At 44.2% G+C, this 13,728-nt stretch overlaps 1 protein-coding gene across 1 annotated transcript in view; it reads right to left on the bottom strand.

The window, feature by feature from the left end:
- VAV3 (vav guanine nucleotide exchange factor 3) overlaps positions 1-13,728 on the bottom strand; it is a 631,071-nt gene that overhangs the window by 255,787 nt on the left and 361,556 nt on the right. Inside the window, exon 16 of the mRNA XM_029618254.1 lies at positions 6,462-6,563. Coding sequence (XP_029474114.1) covers positions 6,462-6,563 — 102 coding nt within the window. The remainder of the gene's footprint in view (positions 1-6,461; positions 6,564-13,728) is intronic.

The following is a 13,728-nucleotide window of genomic DNA, read 5'->3' on the forward strand; positions in this document are numbered from 1 at the left end:
TATGTGGGCTATAGAAATGTTAATTAATAGTTGTAGTAGAGGTAGTAACAGACATTTCTTTAATGCAGTTATCCGAATAGTTTCTATACCTATTTTATTACAGTACATCCATATATTTTACATGTTAAATAATTGCAACATGTGCTCATAGCCCTCAGTTTATGTGCATAGACAGGGATGTGTGTATCTCAGTTATGAAAATACTTCCTTGTGTGCAAACTTCCAAGCACCAATTCATCGAGATCTATACAATTGACCCAGAACTTTACCAGTTCACCCACACTCTCCACCAGTTGCTCCAGATACCCTTCCCAAAAACTACAGACAAAAGAGATGTCAGATTTAAACATGTGTAAAAGCATGCACACATGTCTGATGATGTATGTGTGCACTCCATTTATGAAATACAAAAGTGTGCACGTACTTTAAAACCTCACTCCAGAACACCCTCTTTCTCCGCATTTATTCACACCAATGATAGTACGCGTATACCCTAGCCCTACTGAAAACCTGCTTACCAGGCAAAGAGGCTATTTATGCATATGAATGCTGCTTTTAGACACTCAAACTTCATGTCTTTAAATATTACCCCCTAAATGCCCGAGTTAGTATATTAAAAGATAACATCATTGGGGGCAGCTGTTGAGTGCGCATGGCGATGATCGCTCATACCTAGAGCTCCATCTGCAACCCCAGCATTTTCACATTATATCAGCCCTACCTTACCATTGTATTTTGATAAATTTGCTCTTTATGAAATAGTTATGAAATGTGAACCAGGAAAACACCTCATGTGCAAACAGCATGGTGGGCGGTAGGCCACTGATGCCTAAAGAGGCAGATTCACAGCATGTGACCTTGGGCAAGTCAATGCCACCCTCCACTGCCTGAGGTACAAAGTAAGACGTTAACTTTCAAATTGATATGCGGGAGCACATTGATGCTTCTGCGTCGGCATGTATCCAGGGACGTGGCTATTTTATAACATGCACACATATGCGCATGTTATAAAATACACTGTTTATGCACATGTATGCCCAGTTTTAAATGGGCATGTGCCTAACTGTATAAATCCCATTTCTACTGCGTCAGTTGGGGTATTTTATAACGGGTGCGCATCCACACCATTGCCAGGTTCACCGGTTCATACACCAGTTCGCCCAGTCGGCAGCTAAGTCCTCCAAATCCCCTGGCTTAATAGCCTGCACTCTGCCCAGTTAGCCCCAACCCTTAAAACCCTGCAGATCTGCCCATTTTTCTTTATTTTTTAACTACACATCATCAATAGCGGAAGACGCGGCAGGGGGCCTTGGCACACATCGGATCGTGTAAGTATTTATGTGCGCATCTCAGGTTCACATCCCGAAATGCCCATGCTCCATCCAGACCATGCCCACACCCAGCCCCTTTTGAAATCTTCCCAGATGTGCGCATTCCAGTAGATTCTTGTCACCTTTTCAAATCCGCTTGGCGAGCGCCAGCCCAACATATTCGCACAGCCCTTAATTATTGCGCACGTCAAGCTTTTAAAATTCACCTTTTGGTGTGGAGGACAGGGGAAGACTTGATGCCCCAAATACAGTCCTTGAGGCGTCAGAAGCTATTTAAAAAAAGTGAAAGATGGGAAGACCTGTGGTAAAGATGGCTTTGGCAGAGAATACTACAAGAAATTATCTACAATGTTGGCTCCCATTTTAGTTCGACTTTTCCAGAATGATATACATCCCAAGATATTATATGAGGTGGCCATAACAATGAGGGGAGGCCTAAAGATGACTATGCCTCCTATCATCCCATTTCCTTGGAAAATAAGGGCATGAAAAGTTTTGCTAAAATATTAGTGAACATTGACTGATTGGAAATGTATTATAGGAATCAGACAGGCATTATTTCAGGTATGCATTCTAGTGACAATATACTCAGGACTTTAGCTATAAGAGGGTCAAAATCTAAGAAACGTGGGGATTCAGTAATATTTTTATTGCAGGTGGAAAAAGCATTCAATAGAGTTTGGAGTTCCTTATTTATTTAATAGCTCTTATTTATTTATTTATATTCTGCTTTTTCACACTTCAAAGCAGATTACATTCAGGTACAATAGGTATTTCCCTATCCCCAGAGGACTTACAATATAAAAGGTGAATTTTAAAAGAATTGTGCTCAAAAAATGAGCTCATGCACACTCAAATAGCGCATATTCGCACAAGTGCTATTTTATAAACCTCAAAATACACGCACAAATAATAGTGTGTGAATAAATTTGCTCATATAAAAAAAGGGGTGGGCTAGGAACAGGGCCAACATTTACACATATAAGGTGTGATAAAAATCGCAAATCCCATTTCAGACAGGGAGAGGGGAGAGGAGAGGGGAGAGAGAGAGAGAGAGAGAGAGAGCCTCTAGGGAGGCACACATATTAGTCAACTATTTATACCATTGTAATAGGAGGCATTCTGAACAAGGTGAGGTTTTGGTGGTGGTCTAGGTTTGGGGGGGCAGTTTTACATGTACAGTCAGAGGTACGAACACCACAGTAGACATCAGTGAAGATTTGATGTGATTTGGAGTGATGAAAGGTACACAAAGATGAGATTTGTACAATGTACTCTTGACCTAGCTTGCTGCACTCTCTACCTAGCTGCTATCAAGCTAGGTTGAGAATCCAATGTACAATTCTCATCTTTGTGTTCCTTTCTTCACTCCAAATCACATCGTATCTTCACTGATATCTATTGTGTTGTTCGTGCCTCTGACTGTGCATTTAAAACTGCCCCCCCCCCCCCCCAAATCTCGGCCACCACCAAAACCTCACCCTGAGTTACTATATGACAGCCTTATAAAGAGGCTCTCTCTCACCCCCCCCCCCAAGCAAAAGCCCATTTCATGAAAACCCTAACCATGCCCCTTTTTTATTATCACGGGCGCTATTCTTGCAATCTTTATAGCAAAATGATGAAGCTAGGCCTCAGCTGATTAAGTCTTAAAAAGCACCACTTAGCCAGATAAATCAAAACTTATCTTGCTATGTTTAAAATACATGATGCATATTTTTTTATATTCAAACATGTTCTTGGGTAGATGTAAGTGTATTTTATATGGTATGCGTGCATAATATAAAATACATATGCATGTATTTTACAGCTGCCTATATGAGTGTGTTTGTGCATGTTTTAAAGTTATCCACCCTATTTGTACCTGAGGCAACAGAGCATAAAGTGACTTTCCCAAGGTCACAAGGAGCCTGGTTTCCCTGGTACACAGCCTGCTGTTCTAACCACTAGGTTATTCCTCCATTCCACTTATAGTCTGCAATTTTCAATGCCCATTCTTTAATGCAGATTACAGTTTAACACTCATAAAACCATACACAATATTGTGTATGGTTTTATGAGTGTTAAACTCTTAGACTGACACGCCTCTATCTTTCTCAATAATTCCCCGACCCCCCCCCCCCAACTCATCCCTGTCTCCTCATACATCCCTGTTCCCACTCCTCCCACCCTCCCCTCTTCCCTCTACCTCTCACTCACCTTTTACACCCTGCCACCCTGTTAATAGTTAAAATTTCCCTTTTCCTATGCTCTCCTCTCGAGTTATTTATTTAACCATTCTTCTCAAGCTGATTTAGTTATCTGTCTCGTTACTTTACCTTAAATTATTGTAAAGCTTGTTACTATGTTACGTTACATTGTGAACCGAGGTGATGTTTCTAAAGTGCCCCGGTATATAAAAAATCTTTAAATAAAATAAATAAATAAATAAATAATATTCGAAAACAATAAATAAAACACATCAGCAACAAAATACTTGATTAAAAAAGAAAGCTTTAAGTTTCTTTCAAAATTTTAGGTAATTTTTTAACAGCACAACCCATATGGGATATGATTCCATAAAGTTGGACCTACAACTAGAAGAGCCTTCTTCCGTGTATCTTGCAATTTACATATTATTAAAGATATAACTTTTAACAAATTATGATCTGAGGAATGTAAAGTCTGTTTCGGTACATAAGACAATTTTATCAGAGAAGCATTGCATGATGTCATTATTCTGCAGCTTATACACTGATGTATAAAATGAATCCTATACTGAACTGGCATTGCTTCTACCATGTGACAGGAGCCGACCAATGGCACTGGTAGCCCCTTTCACATAGTAAGGGCAAAGGGCCACCGGCGCCATTTTGATTACTGGCATCCGACAGCCCAAGAGCAGGAGATCGCTCCCGGGACCCCCGCTGGACCACCAGGGATTTTTGGCAAGTCTTGGGGGGGTCAGGAGGGTGGGGGGTTGTAGTTAATTAAATTTGAAGGGTTGGGGTGGGGTTTTGGGTTTTGGTTTTTTTTCCACGAAAGAGAAGGATAAAAGTTTTCTGATCCGGGGAGTGGACCAAAATGGCCCTCCCCAGACCTGAAAACGAAACGGGGAAAAAAAATTGTATGCGCACCCCTAATTTGCTCCATAAGACGCACAGACGCCCAGGAACAGAGCCGGTTTAGCACACCTTTTTTTTTTTTAAATTTTCCCCCTCTGAATCCTAGGTGCGTCTTATGGTCAGGTGCGTCTTATGGAGCGAAAAATACGGTAATTATGATTAGCAACTTTGGTGCAGATTTATTTTTCATAGGATATATTCCACAAAGATTAAGACAGTACATACGCAGGCATACGTTGGCACCATACCATCGACCCATGCCCATGGACGCAGCTATTTTATAACTTGTGCACGTATATGCACGTATGCTATAAATAGCCTGGTTGTGTGCACGTGTGCCAAATTTTAAGTGGGTGCGTGCAAGTGTATGCAAATGACGTTTCTATCGCTTAAATCAGGGGATTTTAATAGGGCACGCACTAGTGCTATTGCCAGTTTTACCAGTCCGTCCCCAGTTTGCCCACTTAAGAGCTAGGTCCTCCAAACCCCCCTAGTTAGCCCCAACCCTTAAAACCCTGTAGATCTACCTAAATTTCTTTATTTTAGAACTAACACAGCATCCATAGCCGAAATAAAGTTGCACGGCAGGGGCTCTTGGCACAAGCCAGATGGTATAAGTATTAATGCGCACATCTCTAGCTCATACCTCGAAATGCACATTCCCCACTCAGCACGCACGAGTCTGACTTACTCGCGCATCCCCCACTTACTGGGCATGCTGGGCTTTTAAAATTCACCTTTACGGTTTTGCATCTTCTACCCCTTCTCACCTCGCTTGGTTTCATTTGTGTTTCGTTTCACTGAAGAAGTCACTCTCGGAGTTGAACTCTGCAGCGCCACGAGGATTCACTGCACAAAAATGGTTTCAATGGGGAGAGCAATTTTCAAAAGGTATTTCCCCAGGGGGATGGTTCTGGTAGAAAATTGCTCCGCCCGGTGACTAAAGGTCCACCCAGGTTTTCACTGCACGTGTACGTTTAGTGGTGTTAAAAAGGAGGCCTTCCTGGCAGCGTGCGTAGAAATCACGGTGCTATTTTCCCCCTGGTCTACCGCCCACAGAAACAGCAGGTGCAAACCTGGGTGGCCCTCTTTGCATGCACCCACCTTGCAGGAAATTCTCAATTTACCTTAGCGACAAGGTCTATACATAATACCGTGAGGGCGTACCTAGCAATGATAAGGACATTCAAAATCCCCTCCTGCATGAATACAGGGCTTCAAAAGTCAGCTAGGTGTTAAAAGATTCATTTCTGGATGTAGGTCCTCAGAGAGAGATGGCAGAGGGGTACAGAAGGAAAATGTGGCCTAACCCCTGACAAACTACATGAGCTCCGGGGACAAGAACAAATGACACAGACAAGAAACAACTGGCTGAGCAGGCTGCCTTTGAAAGAAGTATACCCTAAGTGGTATGCATGTCAACTAAAGATTACTCGTAGCCCATAAAATATAATGGGAAGAATGAGGTAGAACTGCACAAGAAGGACCACAGCGAGCAGTTTGAGAAATGCACTCTGCTGGGAAGCATTTTTTTCAGTGAATCAGTCCGCTGCAGACAATAACGAAGCTGTTGTCCTAGAACCACTGAGATCATTAAATAAACAATTAAACCCTGTGTCACAATGGAATAAAGACGACTAGGCAGCGTATATTAAATGTCTGCTCAAATAATAACAATTCGTACACAGCAGCAAGGGAGGGTTTTCTTTTTTACCCCCTTGGTAGCACTATAAGCATTTTAAAATCAAATGCCAATTATGTGCTTTTCCATAAATAATATCCAAAAGATAAATTATTCTGCCTCTTCACATTTTTCATTCACTTTAATGATTTGGATTTTATTTTATCCCAGTAAATGCTCCAAGAACAAGCATACCACAAATAATTTAAATATATATATATATATATATATATATATATATATATATATATATGTATATATATCTTGTCACTTCTTTAAGGAGCACTGATCAGTATACAGTGCAATGCAGCACAGCACAGACTACAAGTAGTGTGCACCACTTACCTCAGCAACATCTGACAGACTTTGCAGGAGGTTACACGTGTAAAGGTGTGCATTTTGAATTCATGATAATTGGAATTTGCATTATCTGGTCTTATGTTGGACCTAGGAAAAGAGAAAACATGGTAACTCCACCTTGCACATAAGCTATTAGTCCAGCTTCTGCTCGCACTGAGGCTGAATACTTAGTAAGTGGAAAGTCCACCATCCATCTCCTGCCTGTTTCACATCCACCACCCTCTGACTCTCCCTCTCCACATCCAAAAGACATCATAATCCTAATTCAGTGCATCTAAGAAATGGAATGGTCCTAATACTTTTTTTTTTAAACTTCATTCAGCATTTATTTACATATTTATTTAGACTGAACTAACACCTTTTCATTGAGAGCGCAAGGTAAGTTGCATTCAGGTACAGCAGTTATTTCCCTGCCCCCAGATGGCTTACAATATAATGGGTCAATATTAAAAGCCTTACGCACGCCAAAGTCGGGAGATATGCATGGGTATCTGCCAGGCGCACGCCGCACGGATTTAAGAGGCGCCCCGGTATGCGCTTATCTCCCGGTACGTGATTAAACATTTTTCATAAAAGGGACGGGGTGTGGGCGGGACATGGGCATTCCAGGAAAAAGGAATGAAACCAGTGCACAAGTATTTACATACACCAGCACGCGCCAGGGTCCCTAGCGTGTAACTTTACTTCTGCTATGGACGGTGAGTGAGTGATGAAACAAAAAAAACTAGGCCAGTCAATGGGGTTTTAAGGGTCAGGGCTAATAGAGTAAAAGGGAGGCAAGTTAGCTAGGGGGTTTAGGAAGTCCTCTCCTTTACTGGGGCGAACTGGGAACAAACTGGGGAAACAGGTAATTGTGTCAGCGCGCGTATCTACTAAAATCGCCCCCACTTACGCGATGAAGCGGCATTTGCGCGCATATGTACACATCGATGTTAAATCATGCGCAAATGTACGTGCATATAGCCAATTTTATAACAGACACGCATATATGCATGTATGTTATAAAATCACTACATCCACGTATGCGAGCTGGCAAACGCGCGCACAAGTTCTCCTGCACGCAGGTCTTAAAATTCACCTGGAAGAGGATAACTTTCAAGCAACTCTGCCGCAGCCCCATATTCGTGTATATATGGCCACAAGGAGCTCTACTACAGTATTTTATAAGCAGTGCGTATCAGGTATACGCAGATTTTAAAATATGCTTATGTCTGCCCCCTCCCAACATATGCATGTATGTGCAAATATCTGCAATGCATGAAAGTGCATACTTTTCCTACTTATTTTATAATCATATATACAATGGACTTGATTTTCAAAAGCATTTACAGATTAAAAACTGGGTTTAAATGCAACTTATCCTTGTAAGTAGACATCTGAAAATTGCTACAATATACGCCATTGAATTGTCCATAGGTTTTACTCATGTAAGTGCACTTTCCACACACAAATGGTTTGTGAAAATTGCTACAGTAATATGTAGGGATGTGAATCGGGCTTCGGACGATTGAAAATATCGTCGATATTTTCAAAATCGTCAGAAATCGGGGGCTCCCCCAAAACGATAGGAAAACCCCACGATATTGATCGTGGGGGTTCTCTTATCATTTTGGGGGAGGGCGGGAAAAACGGCACACAAAAATAACCCCTAAACCCACCCTGACCCTTTAAAACTAACCCCTTAGCTTCCCCCACCCTCCCGACGCCCCCAAAAACTTTTTACAGGTACTTGGTGGTCCAGTGGGGGTCCCTGGAGCAATCTCCCGCTCCAGGCCGTTGGCTGCCACTAATGAAAATGGAGCCGATGGCCCTTTGCCCTTACCATGTGACAGGGTATCCATGCCATTGGCCGGACCCTGTCACATGGTAGGAGCACTGGATGGCCGGCGCCATCTTGTGCTCCTACCATGTGACAGGGGCTGACCAATGGCACCGGTAGCCCCTGTGACATAGTAAGGGCAAAGGCTATCGGCGCCATTTTGATTCCTGGCAGCCGATGGCCCGAGTGCAGGAGATCGTTCCTGGACCCCCGCTGGACCACTAGGGGCTTTTGGCAATTCTTGGGGGACCCTCCTGACCCCCACAAGACTTTCCAAAAGTCCAGCAGGGGTTCGGGAGTGACCTCCTGCACTTGGACCGTTGGCTGACAGTAATCAAAATGGCGCCAATAGCCTTTGCCCATACTATGTCACAGGGGCTACCGGTGCCATTGGTCAGCCCCTGTCACATGGTAGGAGCATAAGATGGCGCCGGCCATCCAGTGCTCCTACCATGTGACAGGGTCCAGCCAATGGCACAGATACCCTGTCACATGTAAGGGCAAAGGGCCATCGGCGCCATTTTGATTAGTGGCAGCCGACGGCCCGGGAGTGGGATTACGGCCCGGAGCGGGAGATCGCTCCCGGGAACCCCACTGGACCACCAGGTACCTGTAAAAAGTTTTGGGGGGGGGGGGGTCGGGAGGGTGGGGGAAGCTAAGGGGTTAGTTTTAAAGGGTCGGGGTGGGTTTTTTGTTTATCGGCTCGGGTGCAGCCGATAAACAAAACCGCGATCGGGCCCGATGAAAAAAAACCCACATGTGAATTTGAACCGGAATCTGAACCGATTCCGTTTCCGATTCACATCTCTAGTAATGTTACATTTACATGTGTTACTCCTTTAAAAGTTACCCTTATATATTTTATGCATGAAGAAAATATACAGTTTGCTTGGGTGAAACCTGATTTATGTGTGTAAGTCGGTATATTTTAAAACATGCGTGTGTAACTGAAATCATCAGTTTGCCAGTTCCTCCACCATTTTATCCTTCTCCAGGTCATCGAGATCCTCCCTGTTCTTCAGTCTCAACTCTCCCCAGTTCACCCAGACCTCGCACTCCACCAATATTTTACAACAGACCAGTCTGATATACACTTGCAGTTGTAAAATTGTGCGAATAAATTACCATGTATATTTGCATAAGTCTCTTACAAAATAGCTACTTACATATGCACTGCTCAGCCCCACCCTGGAATGCTCCTAGACAGCCCTTTTTTGGGGCAGGTAATTGTGCATATGAAAGTAAAAATATGCACATATATTTGAAGTTTTTAAAATAGCACATATGCAGTACAAGCTACTTATGTGCGTACGTATACACTAATTTTGTGTGCATAACTCCTTTGAAAATTCACCTCAGAGGTCTGATTTACTAAGCATTTTTCCCACAGACACAGAGTGAGAAAAAGGCCTTAGTAAATTAAGCCCTAAATTTGCACCTGAAGCAATGAAACATAAATTGATTTACCCAAGAAGCATCAGCAGGATTTGAACCCTGGCTTCTCAAGCTGCTGCTCTAACCACTAGGCTACTTGTAATAGCTGTGCAGAACACAATTTCATGTATAATTTTCCATAGACTAGCAAGAACATAAGATATACCACACTGGGTCAGACCAAGGGAGTCCATCAAGCCCAGCATCCTGTTTCCAACCAAGTCACAAGTACCTGGCAAGGACCCAAACATTAAATAAATCCCAAGCTACTAAAGCCAGCATCAAGAAGTGGCTATTCCCTATTGATTAATAGCAGTTTATGGACTTCTCCAGGAACTTATCCAAACCTTTATTAAACCCAGCTACAGTAATTGCCTTAACCACATCCTCTGGCAATGAATTCCAGAGCTTAATTGTGCGTTGATTGAAAGAATTTTCTCCAATTTGTTTTAAATGTGCCACTTGCTAACTTCATGAAGTGCCCTCTAGTCTTATATTATCCAGAAGAGTAAATTACCAATTCACATTTACCCATTCAAATCCTTTCATAATTTTGTAAATATCTATCATATCCTCCCTTAGCCATCTCTTCTCCAAGCTGAACAGCCCTAACTCTTTAGCCTTTCCTCATAGGGGAGCCTGTTCCATGCCCTTTATTATTCTGGTTGTCCTCTGTACTTCTCCAGTGCAACTATATCTTTTTTAACACATGGTGATAAGAATTGCACAGTATTCGAGGTGCAATTTCACCATGGAGTACTACAGGGGCATTGTGACATCCTCGTTTTATTTGCCATTCCCTTCCTAACATTCTGTTTGCTTTTTTGACTGCCACAACACACTGAGCCGATGATTTCGATGTAATATCAACTAAGACGCCCAGCTCATTTTCCTGGTATGGAAGGGTTATTTTTCCTTATATGCATAACTTTGCACGTCCATGTTATATTTCATCTGCCAAATGGACGCCCAATCTTCCAGTCTCACAAGATCCTCCTGCAATTTGAAGTCGCCTACAATTAATGTAAATTCTGGTGATGGAACATTTGAACAAATAATTTGATCACAGACGAGCAATCTTTTTGGAGTATGCCTGGGAGAGAGTAGGCCAGTCCTTTGTTTACTTGTGGAGATTTTAGAATTGCAACCTCATATGGTGGGTGAATCTCTACCTTGTAAGGTATTAGCTTGAGTTCTTTTTTTTTTTTTACTCATCATTAATAACCCCCCACCTTTTCGTTTGAGTCTTGGAAAATGAAATATATCAGTTAACTTTGGATATTTGGTTCAATAGCACATTGTCTTTGTCATTCAGCCAGGTTTCAGTTATGCAGCAAATCAAGAGGTTGAAGTCCTCTAGCAGATCATTAATTAGTGGGATTTTTTTTTTTTTTATACAGATTAAGCATTCAATAGGAGCACAGTAAACATGAAGCAGGAAGAGAGTGAGGAGGAGTTGTTACTTACTGTGGAGAGGATCATCTTTGTGTTCCTTCTGTGTTTCTTTTTTCCCGCTTTCCTTCTTAGCACTCCATATAGACCTTGTTCTCGTGTGAGTTCAATATGGCATATTTGTTCCATTATGTTAGTAAAGCCAGCCAGGGGTCAGAAAGTAATGGTATAATCACTTTTGGCTTGCACTTCAAGCGCACACGAAAGGGTGCACAAAGGGGCAAGCTTCTTTGTTGTGCTCCTTTGTGCGAGCGCCTTCGGCGTCGCTACCGGGTTTAACTGTGATGGTGGGCAGGTGATGGGCAAGCAGTAGGCGGGTTCGCCAAACTGGTGCCAGCGACTTCCCGGCTTCCTCTTCATTTTGTGGGGGGAGGGGGGAGCGTCTGTAGTGCTTTTCCCCGCTGCCCCCAGTGTCGGTGCACAGGCCGGTTTTTGCTGCAGCCGGGTAAGCCCTCCGCTGCCTTCAGCGTCACTGCCGGGTTTTCTATTGTGAGCCCAGCGCTATGGAATAGTCTCCCACTGGAAATCAGAGCAGAAAAGGACCTGCTTCATTTTAGGACGCTGCTAAAATCTTATTTGTTTACCCTGGCCTTCCCTGACTGATGTGATTCCCTTCGGCCTCTACCTTTCAGGTTTCCGGTAGCTTTTGCTCCTTAATTATTAGTGCTGTTTAGTATTGTTATATTTTTTGTCTGATTTTATTTTGTATGTTTTTTATATTCTGCTGAGATTTGCAGATAGCATAATAGAAGTGTGTATAAATAAATAAAATAATTATGGCCCCACACATGGGACACCCTAGTTAAGAGTTGTTTTCAACCAAAAAAAAGTGGGAAGAGCAAACACTGAGCATGAAATTTTTTGTAGGGGGAAAAACTTTTCCATTTTGTAATTTTCTTTTTTAAAGAACAGGGCTAACAACTTGAAATTATAAATGGGCCATTGGATAGATGGAATCAGGTATGTACAACAGATAGTCCAAATCTAAACATGCTTGGGACAGAGAGGGCTTAGATAGGTCCCGCCACTAAGCCCTTAGAGAGGGCTTAGTGGCGGGAACACAGTTGAGGGATTGAGTATAGAAAGGCATGAGAGGGAAGCTGGAATTGGCTTAAGTATGGGACCGTATATGCTCATATACCCAAGGGTAGATTTTATAAATGTACGCGCGGGCGTACTTTTGTTCGTGCACCAGGTGCGAACAAAAGTATGCTGGATTTTATAAGATACGCACGTAGCCGCGCGTATCTTATAAAATCCGGGGTCGGCACGCGCAAGAGGGTGCACGTTTGTGCAACCTGCGAGCGCAGAGCCCAGCGCGCGCTGCCTGTTCCCTCCGAGGCCGCTCCGAAATCGGAGCGGCCTCGGAGGGAACTTTCCTTCTGCCTCCCCTCACCTTCCCCTCCCTTCCCCTACCTAACCCACCCCCCCGGCCCTATCTAAAACCCCCCCTACCTTTGTTGGCAGATTTACGCCTGCTTTCTGCAGGTGTAAATCTGCGCGCGCCAGCGGGCTGCTGGCGCACCATCACCCGACCCGGGGGCTGGTCTGAAGGCCTCAACCACGCCCCCGGGCCCGCCCCCGAAACGCCGCGTCACTCACGGCACGCCCCCAACACGCCCCTCCATGCAAGCCCCGGGACTTACGCGCTTCCCGGGGCTTGCGCGCGCTGCCGAGCCTATGCAAAATAGGCTCGGCACGTGCAGGGGGGGTTTGGGGTAGGTTTTTGGGAGGTACGTGCGTATCTTACGCGCGTACCCCTTTGAAAATCTGCCCCCCAGAGAACCAGACAGGAAGACAACTGGGCAGACTTAATTTGGCCAATTTGTACTATATTAATATGACGAGGAGATTCCCTTCCTTCCTATCATTTCTTCTCTCCCCATCACCTTAAGAACATAAGAAATTGCCATGCTGGATCAGACCAAGGGTCCATCAAGCCTAGCTGTTACACTCCGCGGCCGCAGACAGCTGCGACCGCTGCTGCTCACCTCTTTTTTTACTGCTTTTGCCCTGTTGGGAAAACTTGTGGCCTCTACCAGGCACCACCAGCCTTCAGGCCGCCTTTCCCGGGCCTACCTGAGCATGGACGCTGCCGGCCGCCATCTTACCCTCGGGGTTCCCTAGGCACGTGCGCTCCCCAACCTGCTTTAACCACATCATGGCGGGAACCTCAGGGGCGTCCCCATCAGATGACATCACTCATCCTCGATATTTAAGCATGCCAGCCCACACAGCCGGTGACTTGGCAACAAGTTCACTTTGCTGTATCTACCTACTCTCACTTCAGCGTTGTTCCGGTTCCTGCTTCCGTGGTGTGAGACTATCGGGTACTCGCTCCTTGGGGGCCCTTCCTCATCTCTTGGCTATCCGCTCCTCAGAGGGCCTTTCACCCAGACTCCTGCCTGCCTCGCTTCCCGAGGCTTTCTACGGAACTACTACTTGCTTCAATCACTGTGAGTAACCACGCTGTGGACCCCTGCTGTGATATCTACATGGGAATCCTCTCTGGTGTACCCCGCTCTGTGGACCATTGCTGTGATATCC

This window comes from Rhinatrema bivittatum, chromosome 10 (genome assembly GCF_901001135.1).
Source record: "Rhinatrema bivittatum chromosome 10, aRhiBiv1.1, whole genome shotgun sequence".
Classification (NCBI taxonomy): domain Eukaryota; kingdom Metazoa; phylum Chordata; class Amphibia; order Gymnophiona; family Rhinatrematidae; genus Rhinatrema; species Rhinatrema bivittatum.